At 36.1% G+C, this 19,086-nt stretch overlaps 1 protein-coding gene across 1 annotated transcript; it reads right to left on the minus strand.

Annotated features, from left to right (window-relative positions):
- Window positions 1-422: 422 nt before the first annotated feature.
- Window positions 423-17,030, minus strand: LOC141348469 (kinesin-like protein KIF26B). Its single transcript, XM_073852765.1, has 12 exons — window positions 16,858-17,030; window positions 16,553-16,724; window positions 13,241-13,438; window positions 12,800-12,893; window positions 10,005-10,267; window positions 9,193-9,373; window positions 8,052-8,196; window positions 7,779-7,938; window positions 5,021-7,706; window positions 4,780-4,949; window positions 2,463-2,613; window positions 423-2,324 (listed from the first exon to the last, which is right to left on the minus strand). The coding sequence occupies exons 1-12, from the start codon at window positions 17,028-17,030 to the stop codon at window positions 2,140-2,142; spliced, it is 4,578 nt and encodes a 1,525-aa protein (XP_073708866.1). The 3' UTR covers window positions 423-2,139.
- Between the last annotated feature and the right edge of the window lie 2,056 nt (window positions 17,031-19,086).

A 19,086-nucleotide genomic window follows, 5' to 3' on the forward strand; every position in this document is an offset into this window, starting at 1 on the left:
AGGGTAGTTTTTATCCTATTGTACCATCTGAATGAACTCTGCATTTCATCTCAGCCAGGTAATGTGTTTTGACAGCACACAGTGATCAGTTGACTCATTGCAATATGTCAATGTTTTCATAATCCTCTGTGGAAAAACACAAACCACACTAGTTTTTAGCGTTTCATTGTTTTTGTTTTTCTCTCATTTGATGATTACAGTTGGTATTATGTTAATTCATTAACACAATTTCAGTAACAGCATTACTTAAGTACAAACAATGCAGTGCACAACAACCTTTTATTAGCGCATACACATAAGAATCAAAGGCATTTACAGTAAACTTACAATAAAAGCGAATTACAAATCATTTGCTCTTGGAGCAACAAAATATACACTTGGGTGTTAAAATCACTACTTTACAGTGTTTTACTACCCTGACGGTAAAGTAAAATTGCTTTTACTGAGGTAATTTTATCCCCAAATAAAGCTATCTTTATAATTTATTCATAGTAAAAAAAATGCTGTTACTACTTTTAAACCTGCAAAATGAAGCCCAAAAGTATAGAATGTTTTCATGACACATCATCAATTTGTCATATTGGCGGCACTGAACGTAAACAAAACCACTGAATCAAACAGAACTCGCATTTTGCTGATTATTGCTGTTGAAAATGGTCAATTATCGCCATGTTTTGGGCTGTACTAATCGGTCAGACCAGGAAAAATATTTGGAGTACTATAGACTGCTGAAAGTTGTAACAAATCAAGGAAAGAGTGGAAAAAAACTGTGGAACAAAAGGCGTTTGTGGTTGGCCAAACTGAACTAGAATTTCCAGGGCAAGAATCTTGACAACATTCGTGTTTGTGCTTATCATTTACGGTCAGGTAGGTGAAATATTAGACTAATATCTTAGTTAATACTGCTTGTACATATCTTTACCACCTATTAACTTTAGTTCGTCAAAATATTTGGCCCTTTCCTGTTTACTAAGTTCTTCTCTTAGCAGCTTCCACACATTTTTTTCCACGTGGTTCAACCGTGCAATCAATGCTGTTATTTACATGCGAGTATCTCCGATATGGCCACACATCCAGGTAACTGACCAAACCGTAACGTTAAGTGCAAACCGTTTGTTTGAAACAATAAGGTGCTAGCTAGAATGTTACCCATATATAGCACACATACGTCTCCAAGATGTCTGTTAAAGATATCTTGATCTGGAAAGCATCTGCTGTGTACAAATGTCTGGCAGTTTTACATACATAAACATCTTAAAAGACATCTAATAGATGTATATATGACATCTGATAGGAAACATCCAATAGATGTATTGCAGATGAGCAAACTACGTCTTGCAGATGTAAATGCAGACGTCAAATAGACGTCTCCGAGATGTACATGTGCTATCAGGGCACAGTACGTTGTTTAACAAAAGATAAATTGTAAACAAAACAATTCTTGAGAAAAATACAGATTAAAATGCTGAACATTTTTACAGATTGACAAATAGTTATATTACAGCCAGGGCACATGCTCATTTGCATGCTGTACATATGAAAAAAAAAGTTCAACTAGTAAATATGCTAATAAGAACGTTAACCCAGGATTTACAAATGTGCAATGGGAAATCTTAAACCCTGGTTATCCAACTATTCAACTATCCTGGGTTAACAATAAAAGCCAATCAGTGTTTCCAAATTCAGACATAGTCTGCAGTCCATTGCTGTATGCTAAAGCTAACAACATAAATCAGCAAATTCGATTTCAGGTATAGCCTGCTCAGCGTCACTGGAAGCGTCCTTGTAATGTGGTGATTTTGAGATGGTTAGAGGGTTTGCACGGAGCCCCGCAAGTGACATGAGGTAAATAAAACGAGAGGGAAGAAAAAAACAATTATTTCAATGCTTTTTCATTGCCCGAGAAACTTTGTGGTCGCAAAACTGTGAGTTCGACCGAGTGCAAAGTATCTCGGTGGAACGCAATACTTTTGCGAGCAAATGCGACGTTTCTCGTGGTAGAGTACCACAAAACCATTTTCCCAACCATGTTTTCCATCACTATGTCCCTCTTGTGGCTCCGTATATTTGCACTAACATCATTTAATATATTGCATAACAGGTAAAAGTGATCATGTAACATTGTGGCATGTTAAACTCCTACGAACGATCTCCCGTTGGCCGATGCCGCAACTTTTGCCTGCACTTCGGTGTAACATCAAAGCTGGTGACCATCAAGACATGTGCTTTACAGAGGTTAACATGGCGCTCTAGCCGTTGAGTGACTTCCTCCAAAGCCTCTAAGTGCTCCAGGGAGTCTACCTCAAACGTTTGCCATAAGTCAACTGCAAAATACATCACACAAATAGCATAAAAATTATTGATGAGACAGTAAGCAGAACCATAAACAACCCTGTAGTTTTCTATCCTAGAGTACTGCTGAATTTTAAGTAATGTACAAAAGCAAGCATGTTAACCCTTACATTGTCGGGTCCATTTTCCAGGGTCCAACATCAGATGATGCTTGGTTTGTTCCAACTCCCGCCTGAGAGCGCTATACCTGAGCCTCACCTCTGCTATTCTCTGTTGTCGATGCTCCAAGAATTTCAGCTTTGCACTAAAGAGGACTATACCCTGAAAACGTGGATGACAAAATATAAGTTTGCCTCCATAATATATGTGAATGACCTGAGATTAGCATTTGGTCTATCATTAGACTACATGTTTTTATATTAAAGTAATATGACAGTTTTTCTATAACACATTTCATATCCACCTTATTCTTCAACACGGCAGTAAGTCTATGGGCGAGACTTCCGGTTCATTACTCGCTATAGGGAAATAACGATAAGAAAAACAATGCAGTAAACGGCAAAACTGTTTGCATTACAAACCAGTAGGTTCATAATTAAGATAATACATTCAAATAATATGGTTAGACAGCATTTTGCAATATCAAGCAGTAAAACAAGCTGTTTTGTACAGCTAAATATAGCTGGACGCGGATTAGACCAGAAGCCAGACCCATAAAATTTACAAACGGCGCCCCCACTTTAACATGAAAAATAAGGTGGATAACAAACAGACAAAAACTGTATTCAGCTATCTATCAGTCTAATTCAAATTGACCCACAAAGCCATCAAATACACGGATACACTGAATTACACACTGTGAAATTTATTTAAAACAATACGACCATGACCGCTTACTACAGTGAATGTGCAACTGTACATTTTAAATTCTGCAACTTTATATTACCACATAAATTAAAGTGAAAAATAAGTACATATTAAATAATAAGAAGAACATACATTCCTGAACATACAGTTTTGGTTTTGATGAAATCAAGCACCGTTTGAAAAAAAAAAATCTTACTAGGGGAAAAAAAATGTATATGAAACATTGTATTTAAAAAACATAACATTTCCTGGATGTGTACAATACATTGTTGAATGAAAACTTAAATTTTTGGAATAAAAACTATACAAATAACACATTTGAAAAACAAAATAATATAAAATATTTTCTAAATATTCAACAAAAATTGCATATTTTTCAGTAATATAAAAAATAGTATAAACAATGTAAAAAATCACAATCTAAATCAGTATCAGTGTCTTGTCTCTAGGTTGGGTCAGAGTTTTAAAAAATAAATAAATAATTATGAGGTGACTTAAGTTTTGAGAAATTAGTCTTCAAGGATTAGTTCACTTTCAGAATAAAAATTTCCTGATAATTTACTCACCCCCATGTCATCCAAGATGTTAATGTCTTTCTTTTATAAGTCGAAAAAAAAGTTAGGTTTTTGAGGAAAACATTCCAGGATTTTTCTCCATATAGTGGACGTCAATGGTGGGCAACGGGTTGAAGGTCCAAATTGCAGTTTCGATGCCGCCTCAAAGAGCTCTACACGATCCCAGTCAAGGAATAAGGGTCTAATCTAGCGAAACGATTATCATCATTTTTGTTCATACACCGAAAGTCATTGGTAACCAAAACAGCTTTGTTAACAGTCTTCAAATTCCTTCTTTTATGTTCCACAAAAGAAAAGTTTGAAACTGAAACCCCATCTCATTTTGTCCTCGAACTTCAAAATCATCCAACATAATTGTTTTACCTTTTTTGTTTGCATGTTCGCTTTGTACTTCTGCCTACGCCACGTGTGCATGATTACCTAATACGTGAGGTCAAACTAGTGCAAGATGAGCATCTGTGGTTAAAAAAAGTAAATAAATGTTATAAATGTTAATGTTTTTTAGAAAATGACAGATCGTGTCACTAGACAAGACCCTTATTCCTTGGCTGGGATCTTGTAGAGTTCTTTGAAGCTGCATTGAAACTGCAATTTGGACCTTCAACCCATTGGCCACTATTGAAGTCTTGGAATGGTTTCCTTAAGAAACACAATTTCATTGCGACTGAATACATGGGGTGAATAAGTTAACAGGAAATTTATTCTGGAAGTGAACTAATCCTTTAACGCTGGAATACACCACACAACTTTTAAAATTATTATAAACACCAACTTGCGCCCAAAACTCTCCTCCTGATTGCAAATCCAGTAAACATCTATGCAAAAGTCATGTAAAATATCCCAGCTTTTACTTTTAGAGGTAAACAGTGTTGCGAGTCAAGATAATAGGCTAAAGAACAGATTTTTGTGTCTGGCAGAAAACTGTAAGAGTTTAATCAAGCAATACCAATTTATGGACCATACAAAAACAGCAGTTTGTGAATGAAATACAAAGCAGACTGACAGACAGACAATTTTTTTTTCATTGACACATTTTGAACCTCACCTTGTTCCCTGCCCCACCTCTCTTCTGTACGCCATCTACATTATCAATCTCATAGACTTTAATTTCATAAGAGTCAGAACCACCCCGATCCACCCGGTGCGGTTTGGGCCCACTGACGGATCTCTTCAGCGTCAGGAGGTTGTCTTGAGATGGACGCCTTACACTGGACCCTGTGGACAAAGACAAGTGAAGACCATCTTGTTTTTTTAATGCCAGAATGCATTTATTTAGAAATCCTTACCTATGTTGGTTCTTTTCTTGGTACTTCTCATGCCTTTGGCACCACCAGGCGAGCAGCTCTGATCGCTGATGGAGTTATGCGTTGAACTGCTGCTGATTGTAGCTTCGCTGTCTCTAAGCATGCTTTCGTAGCCACTACTGACCATACTACTCCTGTTATAAAGTAAAGCTGTTTTGCACATGGCAGGAGGCAGCTCTCCACTGAGAACACTGGTGGTATCGCTGGCATGGCCGCTGCAGTGGTGTGGCGTCCGTGGAGCTGTGATCCGGCTGTATGGGGACGGCAATGTGTGAACAAAAGGCTTTGTCGTCCCCAGTTCCTCACATTCATCTAAATCAGACCCGAAGGCAGAAAGAGAGTCTCTACTGCTTCTTAGAAGCTCAACTCTTCCTTTCCGGACTGCACCAGGTGAGTTCAAACCACCATTGTCTTGACTTCGGGATAGGGAGTGTGTTGACCAGGAGCTTTGGCCATTAGGAGAAAAGCTCGAGCTCCTGTTGATCGAGTGTCTAGTGGGTTTGGGGGACAAGTTAGGCATCTTGTGGAACTTTGAACTTTGCATGAATTTATTAACGGATGTGGGCTTAGAGTGACCATCTTTGGATATCCAGGTTGCATCGCTGGCATCATGCATCGGGAAGAACTGTGGAACCCTTCCAAGACTCTGACTAGCTCGACACCTAACAAAGTCCTCAAAGTCTTCTTTAAAACCAAGTGGGCTGGGTTGAGCTGAAATGTAATCTTCATCTAAAAGGCCTTTCGGAGCCATATCGATGAAAGCAGTCTCTTCGAGGAACTTGCTTTTAAGTCTTGAGCTAGAATTACCTTCCAAGCTTCCTGTCAAGCGCCCGCTCTTACCGTGATCCCAAGTTTGGCTCCTGCCGGATAATGCTTTCAGTTTTGCATTAAACAACTTGCTGCTCTCCTCAAAATGAGATTTGGAGTTGGTCTTAGTTTCAGTAGCCAGGTTCAGCATTGCATTTCTGGCTATTGCTGATTCATCCTTCGTCTCTCTTCTTTTGAGAGTAGGACTGTTTGTTGATGTTGATGGCATGTTGTCTTTGGTCCGCTCTACAGGACCGTCTGTCTTGGCATATTGTTTCTTTTCAGGAAGACTATGTGGGTTCTTTTGTTCTGTTTTCATGTGAGGGACATCCTTCATGTCTTTCTTGTTGTTTTGGCACATCCAGCCCTGCTCAGGTTTAATTTCACAAGCATATTTTCTAGACTTGGAGACCTCACAGGGAGGGTCAAGTTTAACCATGGCTCCTTTAGGTTTCTCCTTCACATCTTCAGTTAGAGGCACCTCAGACCAAGTATCATGCTGCGGCTGGTCTTTCGAATCAATAAAGCTGCTTGCCTTGTCAATATGCGCATTGATTTTTGTGGGTTTTTCAGCTGCATCTGATGAGGCCGTAGAGGCTTCATTCTCTGAACTTTGTGCATTAGAGTTAGAACTATAAAAACCCGCTGTTTGTTCTTCACCTACACTGCCGATAATTTTGACAGACTGACTTCCCGGCGTTAAAGCTTGGAGAGAGTGCGACTCATGAATACTTAATATTTGTGCCTTTCCTTGCTCAGTTGCCCCATTTATTGTTACCTCCTCAACCACGGTGTACACAAGCTCATCGTGTCCATTAACATCCAGCGGCTTCTGAACAGTCACAGTGATGGTGGCCCTCATCTCTTTCTGTTTTTTTCCTGTACGATGTGGAATGTCTCCATTCAAAGAGGCAGCCGGTGGGGAGCTCAAACTGGAAGACAAGGATGATGAAAAAGAAGACGACGAGGTAGATCTTGGAGAACTCTTGCCGATGGGAGAAATTCTTGTCTCGGATTGCATTGCGGAAGCATCCGATAATCTCATTTTACCTTGCTCTTCCAATTTCAAAGATAGTGCAGTGGGCATCACATTCATTATTTTATTATGAAGCTTAGATTTGCTTGGAGATTGGCTGGACTGCATGGAATCACTCGGTTTGACGACATCTAAGGGTGGCGGACATTTTTGAATAATCTGTGAATTGGAGGTACTTGGGATTTCGGCACTGTTGTGAATTATCGCAAATGTTTTTGAGGAGTTTCCTTGTCTGATACTATTGGTTTCTTTGTTGCTCAGTGCTTGAATGTCCAACGAATTGGATCTCTTTTCAATTTGCCTTAAGTGAGGTGGTTTTCTCATTGTGTTTACTTGCTGATCTTTGCATAGATCTAACTCTGTTCCGTCGATGTTTCCCAATCGATTTTGGAGTTCTGCAAATGTGTTGCACTTTAGGCACTCAAAATCAGATTTATCTTGCATTACTATTGGTGTCGACTCTTCCTTAGTCTTTTCTTTTGATATCTGCTTCATGCGATTGGCAATTGGTGGAGAGATTTCACAAAACTTCATCAGCGAGAGCTTCTTGGACTCCAGTTTGCTCTTGAGTAGGGACGGAATAATAGGCAAAACCTCTCTGCTTCTATTTGTAACCTCTTTATCTAGGAGGCCAGAAGGATCCATAGATATAATGGCATCACAAGACTTATCACTCTCAGAGTAAAATGCTGGATCACTAGAGAAACCAGGAGAGGAGAGATCTTGATCAAGTGTTCCTGTAGATTGGAATCTTAGCTTGGTGGAATTGTTAAATTTCCTCTCGTTGCCTAAGCTTCTTCCTCCAGGCGAGCTTGAGGAGGATTTCTGGAAAGAAAACGAGAAACTCAGCCTATGTTCACAGCAATTGACAACTAGAAAACATGTCTATAAGCATACCCTTATCTTCTTTTTTTGCTTTCGCATTCGAGTCACAGTCTGCATCGTACAAAGGCTTTCTGTAAGATCTTCAGGCAAGGTGGATATATGCGCAATAACTGCGGTGGAGCAATTGACGTTGCTCAGAGAGTCTTGCAAAAGCATGGCTAATTTGCTTCCCCTGTAATGAAGACATTGTCACTGATAATTAAATTTACTTAATTGCTTTTTACCTAATTACATCACTGTGCTCTTGTTCATATACTCTTATAATTGAGATATACATAGACATACCTATTAGCGACGTGATTATGTCTACTGAGATTGGCTGCGATAAAGTTTCCAAGCTCAGCAAGGCAGATGCCACAGTTGCTTCCTTCCCTCTCCCCCACACAGCTCCCTAAATCGATCAGGCTCAGCTTGCTTTGATCAACATTCACTGAGGAAAGTATATATTTTACACCAAAAATTTAAAGAAACAAACCATTTTAAGAAAAAGGACATATCATAAATGCAAAACAGTCTTTTTAATATGCTAAAAACAGAAATAAGTATGGAATTTCACTTTGCTGTGAGAAATGTCATCTAATAGGCCTTTATACAGTTGTGGCCAAAATTATTGGAACATTAGTATTTTCACCAGCTAATAATGGGTTTTTAAATCAGTTATTTTATCTTTCCAAACATTCATTTTGCCATTAATTGTGAGATTTTTGTTTGCACTAGGAATCTGAAAACAGCCAGTGCTGCAGAGATCTGATCTCATCATCCAGTCTGTCTGGAATGATGAAGAAACAGAACAAACTGAGACAGACTAAATCCATAAGAACTTTGGCAACGTCTCCAAGATGCTTCAAAAGATCTTCCTGCAAAGCTATCTGAAAAACTATGTGCAAGTGCATCTAGGGCTAAAGCTGCTTTAAACACAAAGGATGGTCACATCAAATGTTGATTTAATTTAGTTAATAGAAGTTAATTAATAAATAATATCTATTTGTGACATTATTTTTGACAGCATACTCATTTTACAGCATTTTTACACAAGTGCCTAAAACTTTGCAGGTAAGTTTCTTGAAGCATCTTGGAGATGTTGCCACAGTTCTTCTGGGTCTGGTCTGTCTCAGTTCTGTTTCTTCATTTCATTCCAGACAGACTGGATGGTGATGAGACCAGATCTCTGTGTGGAGCGCTGGCTGTTTTCAAACTGCTTGTGCAAACAAAAATCTCACTGGATTATTACAATCAATGGCAAAATAAATGTTTGGAAATGTAAACTGATATTTCCTACTGACACACTACAGCAAAAGATAGAATTAACTGACTTAAAACAATTTTTAGCTGGTGAAAAGTTTAGTGTTCTAATAATTTTGGACTGTACTGACAATCTGCACATATACATTTCTATATTAGAGCAATGAGAAGCAACTGAACTCACTCCCAGATTTGGTGCTGCTTCCTATGTGCTGTTGGCGAACATGTAGGGTGAAGAACATGTGACAACAATGCAGTGGTCTCCCTCCACTGTCCACCATCCCCCTGCGAGATGCAAGAGCTGTATCTAGTAGGAAAGCTGCTCTTTCTGGAGTTGGAGCATTTAGTACACTGTGGTTGCAGAGCTAAATCAAGATAACAAAATCCAATAATGAGACTCTCAAGTAAATGGGAATGTCTCAATTAACATACCAATGAGTATGTATTAAGTTTGTATTGATTGCTCAGGGATACTGATAATATGCCATGCAAAGGGTTATAAATGTCATGCAAAATGTTGTTTTTAAGGAATACTCCGGGTTCAGTTCAAATTAAGCTCAATCAACAGCATTTGTGGCATAATGTTGATTAGATTACAACAAAAACAACTTGTACTTAAAGCGACAGTTCACCCAAAAATAAATATTCTGTCATTAATTAATCACTCTCAGGTCATTCCAAACCAGTAAGATCCTTAGTTTGTCTTTGAAACGCAAATTAGACTGCATTGCTGTCTACGCAGGGTCAGAAATCTCTTGGATTTCATCAAAAATATCTTAATTTGTGTTCCGAAGATGAACGAAGATCTCACGGGGTTGGAACGACATGAGGGTGAGTAATTACTGACATAATTTTCATTTTTGGGTGAGCTATCCCTTTAACTGACTATTTTTTGCAAAGCTGCTTTGGATAAAAATTTGTACAAAGCACTGACGAAAATGGAAATTAAGAAAAAATGAAAGATATTAGAACAAAGGAAGTGTGATCAACACTTGCCTGTACTCCACAGACAGGGTCCTCTTTGAGGTAAGCATCTGGTTTATAGGTCTCCTTGCAGTTGCCCGTGTCAACATCAGAGAGTAAATCCCTGATGGCATTGTTTTCCCCACAGACCTCTACGGCTGACACAGAAACTGAGATGTTTGCCCAAGTCTTGTCTTTCTTCCTGGTAATGAGCTTGAAAAGCCAAGATATAGCACAAGGAATGACTCCAAGGCTTTGAGTGCAACCATCGTGGCCAATCATTGTGTAAGACATTCCTGTAAACCAAAAGAAATGAAGTGAGAATACTATTTTTTATAACATATCCCCATTAGAGGATGTTTGCAGAACAAATCATCTTTTTTCAGAATGACAAAAATCCTCAGACTGAAATATGTTTAAATACATGGCGAATGACTTTACAAACTGGGGTGTAAAATGCGTTGTGGCAGTGTCACGACCAATTAAATGTAAAGCACTTTACTGGCAGTCAAGCATGGGCCGGTTTAAAAGATTTATGATGTCTGGCCGAGAGCCAAGGGCCAACATGGAGGCCGGGGTAATTCAATCTGGCTAATAGAAAATGATGTCATACTCCAAATGCCATGTAGAGACTGTTGTCATGATTTTGGGTGGATAACAATTAATAACCTTAAAGGTAAATGACCTGTGATGACCCACTGTTTAGCCTCTATGCCGTCCCTTAAAGGAACAACCTTTAATCCACATTAATTAAGAGGCTCCACAGTGGCTAAAACATACATAAATCTGAACCTTTTTGTGTCAACACCATGGGACACAGAGCTATGGAAGCCTGTTTGCCTCAGAGTAAAAAAATAAAAGATAATTGTAAGAAATAAGGTTTACAATTATGAGATTAAATATTGTATTGCAAGATATTAAGCTACTTTGTGAGATATATAAAGTCGTACTTTAAAGATATTCATTTGCAACTGCAAAAAACAAAGTCACATTTACCTTTTTTACTTACTATATCCTATAAAACAATCCTATAATTGAAACTACAGAGCACTGGTCATAAAACTAAGCATCCTATCATATATCATCCTACTAAGACATTTTATGGGGAGATATAGAGCGACACCTGATATTTATAGCATTTTATGTAAGTAGACTATTATAAAAATCTAACTGATTTATGTTACAAGCTATCAGAATTTCATCTTACTTTTTGGCCATATAAATAACATTAACAGCACAAAATTGCATATTTTTGTCCAGAATTTTTTATATGATATAAATAATATGATATAATATGATATTTTTATTTTTAGATTTTCTCTTATATTTTGTTTAAAGGGTTCAATAAACTGTCCATTAAAATATAAATATATATCAAATATATATATATACTTTTCCCTGACCATTATTTCATGTAGTAAAACTGCATTTTAGTGCCATTTAAAAAAAAATAATAATCTAAGATTATGAGATTAAAGTTGAAATATTTTGGGAAAAAAGTAAAAATTATGAGAATAAAATAGAAATATTTTGAGAATAAAATCATAGTAATACGAGAATAAAGTCGTAATATTTTGATAAAAAAGTCAAAATTATGAGAATAAAGTCATAGCAATACGACAATAACGTTGTAATATTTTAAGAAAAAAAGTCAAAATTACGAGAATAAAGTCGAAATATTTTGAGAATAAAGTCAAAATTACCAGAATAAAATCATAGCAATACGACAATAAAGTAATATTTTGAGAAAAGTCAAAATTACGAGAATAAAGTCAAAATACTTTGAGAATAAAGTCAAAATACTTTAAAATTACAAGAATAAAGTCGTAGCAATACGACAATAAAGTCGTAATATTTTGAGGAAAAAAAAGTCAAAATTACAAGATTGAAGTCGATTTATTTTTATAAAAAAGTCAAAATGTTGAGAATAAAGTCTTAAATATTTTGAGATTAAAGTCAAAATATGGAGAGTAAAGTCAAAATTACGAGAATAAAGACACAGAAATATGAGAATAAAGTCAAATATTTCGAGAAAATGTCAAAACTATGAGAATAAAGTCAAAATATTTTGAGAATAAAGTCAAAATTACGAGAATAAAGTTGTAGCAATATGACAATAAAGTCGTAATATTTTGAGAAAAAGTCAAAACTACGAGAATAAAGTCAAAATATTTTGAGAATATTTGAGAAAATATTAAGAATAAAGTCACAGAAATACGAGAATAAAGTCAAAACATTTTGAGAAAATGTCAAAATTACCAGAATAAAGTCAAAATAGAAATATTTTGAGAATAAAGTCAAAATATTGAAAATAAAGTCAAAATATTTTGAGAAAACGTCAAAATTACGAGAATAAAGTCAAAATATTTGGAAAATAAGTAAAAATTACGAGAATTAAGTAGAAATATTTTGAGAATAAAGTCAAAATATTGAGAATAAAGTCAAAATATTTTTTTAAATGGTTTAAACTTTATTCTCATCATTTTCACTTTATTCTCAAAATATTTTGACTTTATTCTTGCAATTGTGACGTTTTCTCAAAATATTTTGACTTTATTCTTGTATTTATACGACTTTATTCTCAAAATATTTTGACTTTATTCTCGAAATATTTCTAATTTGACTTTATTCTATTTTCTCATATTGCTACCACTTTATTCTGGTAATTTTGACTTTATTCTCAAAATATTTCTACTTTATTTTCATAATTTTGACTTTTTTTCTCAAAATATTATGACTTTAATACACAAAGTTTTTTTTTTTTGGGTGGCACTACAATGCCATCGCACATATATCATACTTTACAAAAAGATTTTAATATCACTTACCCACATTGGTTTGTCCAAAGCTTAGGATGCAACCATCCGCTCCTGCAAGCACAGACTGCAGCACCTCACACAAGCTGTTCTCACAAACTTCTGCCTGAAATATACCATTCAACTTGTTTTTTTCCCAATTTTTTTTAAGACAGCACTGTTTCATCAACTTTCAAACTTCACATACATTACATGTACATTTCAAGGACATTTCACATAGAATCTGTCTCCTTGGAAGTGGAATTATTTATCCAAATGTGCATCTAATACTAAATGAAATCAGCTCAGTTGATTGCACTGGATAAGAATATCCAGATATCGGATATCTGCACTCAAGTGACCAAATGCGAGAGTGTTGCAGATGTTTGGATATTATGACTCAGATGGGCTCCAGACAGTAGACAGATCAGTTTTCACATCATAAGACAGAAATAACAAAGCAGTGGCTCTGACCTGGGTTGAATCAGGGCCGAAGGCGGCATCAAAGGTGAAGGTCTTTGAGGAGACTGTAGTTCCAGCAGTCTGTCTCTGAGGGTTAAAAGTGGGTACATTCAACACTGTGATCTGTTTCTTCTGCAGGTCCAGTTTGTAAGAGTAGGACCGAGACAGGTCTGACACAGGAACCGAACAGATTCGCAGCATCACTTTGACCTAAAAATGGGGGAACAAACCGAAAACAATATACTATTTGGATATTACATTTTGCTACCACAGATTTTAAAGTGTGAATAGTGTGGCTAGTGAACGTTTTATGATTTAATGCTGCCGGTCTATATTGCCAGACTTTTACTGAGACCAAAAATGACCCTTTTCCTGTAACTATAACCATAACGGTAATATTTAAGACTTAAAATATCCCACTTTCTCTAAGCATGATGTCACCGAACACATATCTAAACCAGGTTTAGGTTAATGCTTTGTCTGATATCTAATGCATTTGTCCAGTGATATTATCTTCTCTGTCCTGAGTCTGTCAAATCATATTTACACCAAATGAATTATTTAAGAATCCATTATCTCTGCTGCAGTTGCTGGATGTGCATTGCTGAGTGCGATCTAGCTAGCAGGTGCTACCCTGAGAGCAATATAATTTGAAACTCAAGACGAGTCCCATCAGCGCGAACTGTGGAGAGTGAAGTCAGGGCGAGCTACAATTAAACTAAATTGATTTCCCTTCCTCAAGGAGGTGGTGCGATGGAATGGGAAGGCCATTAACATCACATTCAGAGGTTACAGTATGACTACAGGCTTCTCTAAACTGTGAGGCAGCTAGAAAGCCGCCACATCACAAGGACGGACTGAAGGGCATCTAAATCATCTGATCAGAGGAGTGGCACAGAGGAGTGGTATGTAGGAAGGAACATTTTTCCTTATTCAGAAAATGTTACACAAAGAAAAATATGTTTCAAATGATGGAGACTCCAGTCATAATGGCAGCTTAATTATAAGCTGTTAAATTTTACATGGAGGTCACTGTAGCTGCCATGTTAACATCACATGACCAGTCAATTACTAACTAAATATTAAATAATGGATGTATGTGAACAAAGATTTTTTTCCATGGAAGATGAGGAATCCACCACTAAGGAAATAAGAAAATATACACAATAATTCAAAAGATTTTTTTTCTCTTTTTTAAGAGATTACATTTTTTCTCAGAATTGCATGATATAAACTCACAATTGTGAGTTATAAAGTCAGAACTGCGTGTTCACTTTTTCTCAGAAATGTTTGTGTTTTGCAATTCTGACTTTTTCCTCAGAATTGCATGATATAGACTTGCAATTGCAAATTATGAAGTCAGAATTGCTAAATATAAACTCGCAATTGTGGGAAATAAAGTTGTAATTGCGAGTTGACTTTTCTCAGAAATGTGTTTGTATTTCGCAATTCTGACTTTTTCCTCGCAATTGTGAGTTTATATCTCGCAATACCAATATTTTTTTCAGAATTGAGATACAAACTCACAATTGTGAGTAATAAAATCAGAATTGCAAGATACAGTATAACGTCAGAATTGCGGGACATAAACTTGCAATTGAGGGAAATGAAGTTGTAGTTGACTTTTTTTCTCGCAATTGCGAGTTGAATTTTTTCTTGTAATTCTGACTTTTTTCTCAAAATTGAGATATAAACTAATAAAATCTGAATTGCGAGATATAAACTTGCAATTATGGCTTTTTTTCCTCAGAATTGAGATATAAACTTGCAATTGCGAGTAATAAAATCAGAATTGCAAGATATAAACTTGCAATTATGACTTTTTTTCTGAAAATTGAGATATAAACTTGCAATTGCGAGTAATAAAATCAGAATTGCGAGATATAAACTTGCAATTATGGCTTTTTTTCCTCAGAATTGAGATATAAACTTGCAATTGCGAGTAATAAAATCAGAATTGCGAGATATAAACTTGCAATTATGGCTTTTTTTCCTCAGAATTGAGATATAAACTTGCAATTGCGAGTAATAAAATCAGAATTGCGAGATATAAACTTGCAATTATGACTTTTTTTCTCAAAATTGAGATATAAACTTGCAATTGCGAGTAATAAAATCAGAATTGTGAGATATAAACTTGCAATTATGGCTTTTTTTCCTCAGAATTGAGATATAAACTTGCAATTGCGAGTAATAAAATCAGAATTGCGAGATATAAACTTGCAATTATGGCTTTTTTTCCTCAGAATTGAGATATAAACTTGCAATTGCGAGTAATAAAATCAGAATTGCGAGATATAAACTTGCAATTATGACTTTTTTTTCTCAAAATTGAGATATAAACTTGCAATTGCGAGTAATAAAATCAGAATTGCGAGATATAAACTTGCAATTATGACTTTTTTCTCAAAATTGAGATATAAACTTGCAATTGCGAATAATAAAATCAGATTTGCAAGATATAAACTTGCAATTATGACTTTTTTTCCTCAGAATTGAGATATAAACTTGCAATTGCGAGTAATAAAATCAGAATTACGAGATATAATCTTGCGATTATGACTTTTTTTCCTCAGATTTGGGTGATATAAACTCCCAGTTGTGAGTTATAAGGTCAAAATTGCAAGATATAACATCAGAATTGTGGAATCTGAACTCGCAGTTTTGATAAGTAAAGTCGTAATTGCAAGTTGACTTTTTTTTTCTCAAAATTGAGATATAAACTTGCAATTGCGAGTAATAAAATGAGAATTGCAAGATATAAGCTGGCAATTGTTACTTTTTTTCTCAGAATTGGGTGAAATAAACTTGCAATTGTGAGTTATAAGTTAAAAATTGCAAGATACAGTAACGTCAGAATTGCGGCATATAATTGCAAGTTTATATATCGCAATTCTGACTTTTTTTTGCAATTAGGAGTTTATATCTCGCAATTCTGACTGTTTTCTCAGAACTGTGAGATATAAACTCACAATTGTGAATTATGAAGTCCAGTTATGAGGGGAAAAATACTGATATTTTCTCAGAATGGCGAGTTTATATCTCACTCTTGCAATTCTGACTTTTTAACTCACAATTGTGAGTTTATATCTCACAATTCTGTGTAAAAAAGTCATGATTGCAAGAGTTTATATCACGCAATTCTGACTTTGTATCTTGCAATTCTGACTTTTTAACTCACAATTGTGAGTTTATATCTCTCAGTTCTTCAAAAAAAAGTCAGAATTGTGAGACGTGAACTCGCAATTACAAGAAAAAAAGTCCGAATTTTGAGATAAGTCACAATTCATCAATTAACATTTATAGTAAACATTTAAGCCATACCTTCCCCATCCCAGGTGTCTCCTTGCTCTTACCAGCAGCTTGTAAAATGTTTGCTGGTGCTAGAGGAGGAGATTTCTGCAGAAGACCACAGAAGTTTGTCATGTGTTGGGAAGCACTGCTCTCTGAGAAGTGCCTTCCTCTTCTGACCATTACGTTCAACTTCTGTGCTGCCCTGTGGATGTTCATTGATTTCACAGAATTTAGGGTAAATGCATGCACATTACAAAAGCATTTGTTTGCTTTTCTACAACACACACCTTTAGTTATTTTAGTTCATTTTTTAATTTCTGTTCAGCACCTATTACCTGACAAAGAACGACAAGGCAGCTGTTCCTGCAGGGAGCAGTGAGGACATACTGGAAGAACGTGTTGGCTGTGTGGCGCCGTAGCTGCATAGTGCTGTAGAGGTCACATTCTCCTTCTCATTCACCTTTCCTGCATGCAAAGGACTCTGGGAGGACTGAGAAAGATTTATCATTACTGATATTGTCAGGTTTAGTAATTAAAGAAATAGCTTACCCAAATGAATATATATTCACCCACAGGCCAGTCAGGATTTAAAGGAGTTTGTTTCTTCATAGGAATAGATATTGAGAAATTTAGCATTACATCCATTGCCCTTGCATGTTTGTAAGACAAAAATGTTAACCATGATATGACTAAACTATGAGACCATATCTGTAAATTCTCCAGTGAAAAGTCCATCTCACAGCATCAAAACCCACAGACATACAGAATATGTTTAGAACTGTTTCGAACAGTTTTTTGCTTGTAAATGATGCTTGATCTGTATTGTAATTTGTAATTTGCATTTGTAAGCAAGTAATGTAATGCTAAATTTGCCCAAATGAAGAAACAAACTCATCTACTCATCTTGGATGGCCTGAGTAAATTGTCAGCAAATTTTCGTTTTTGGGTGAACAATTCCTTTCATACAAAAAACTGGAAAGGCAATACATGTATTCAGTTCAGGTCAGTTCAGTTCATTCTGTTCAATAATTTCTAACTTTATGTCTTTCTGACATACAAAATACACTACACAATGAACATGAGTGTGTCTAAAGGGATAGTTCACCCAAAAATGAAAATTCTGTCATTCATTATTCACCCTCATGTTGTTCCAAACCTGTAAGACCTTTGTTCATCTTCAGAACACAAATTAAGAAATTTTTGACCCTGCATAGACAGCAACGCAACTGACACATTCAAGGCCCAGAATGGTAGTATGGACATCATTAAAATAGTTCATGTGACGTCAGTGCTTCAACCTTAATTATATGAAGCTATGGGAATACTTTTTTGCCCAAAGAAAACAAAAATAACAACTTTATTCAACAATTTCTTCCAAGTCAGTCCAGTTCTGAGGGGAATGGATGGATATTTTCTCATAGTTGTGAGATATAAACTCACAATTCTGAAAAAAGTCACAATTGTAAGACTTTTTTGTTCTGACTTTTTTCTCAATTGCGAGTTAATATCACTCAATTCTGACTTTATACAGTTGAGGTCAAAAGTTTACATCCCCCTTTCAGAATCTTTTGAATGTTTTTATCTTTTATAGCTTTATAGCTTTTATAGATTTTTCTGATGTTTACATAAAGTCCACAAGAGAAAATAATTCTAAAATAACCAAAATAATAATAGTTGAATTAAAAAAATTGTGACCCGGTTCAAAAGTTTACATCCCCCTGATTCTTAATACTGTATTCCTAACTGAATGATCTACAGCCATTTTTTTTGTTTAGTGATAGCTGTTCATGAGTCCCTTGTTTGTCCTGAACCATGCAATAAAGGATTAGTTCACTTTCAGAACAACAATTCACAGATAATTTACTCACCCCCTTGTCATCCAAGATGTTTATGTCTTTTTTTCTTCAGTCGTCAAGAAATCTTGTTTTTTGAGATACACATTTCTCGAAATTTCTCCATATAATGGACTTAAATGGTGCTCTGAAATTTGAACCTCCAAAATGCAGCTTCAAAGGGCTGTAAATGATCCCAGCCGATGAAGAAGGGTCTTGTCTACTGAAACGATCGGTCATTTTCTTAGAAAAATATATATTTTTTCTGGTGCAATTGTGGGAAATGCCAGCCATTGCCAATGGAGCAGGAATCTTGGTGCTGTCACGACCGGACCGGACCATGCGTGACCTTTCGTTGTGATTATGTAGAGTCGCGAACGCGCATCACAGCCCTAGTGCTTCTTCGTAGGCTGGGATCGTTTACAACCCTTTGAAGCCGCATTTAAACTGCATTTTGGAGGTTCAAATTTCGAAGCACCATTTATGTTCATTATATGGAGAAATTTCCAGAAATGTTTCTCTCAAAAAAACATAATTTCTTGACGACTGAAGAAAAAAGACAACAGACCTGCAAACTCATCAGAGGAAAAAAGGTGACAGTGTCCGCGGGGCGGGGCGGGGCGGGGCGGGGCGGGGCAGGGGGGGGGGGTGTTCAGTATAAATTATATCATACTGAAAAACATTATTTTTTCCTTCTTAGCCTGGACAAGGGATTCACGAACACACGCACGC

This window comes from Garra rufa, chromosome 13, assembly GCF_049309525.1.
Source record: "Garra rufa chromosome 13, GarRuf1.0, whole genome shotgun sequence".
NCBI classification, from domain to species: domain Eukaryota; kingdom Metazoa; phylum Chordata; class Actinopteri; order Cypriniformes; family Cyprinidae; genus Garra; species Garra rufa.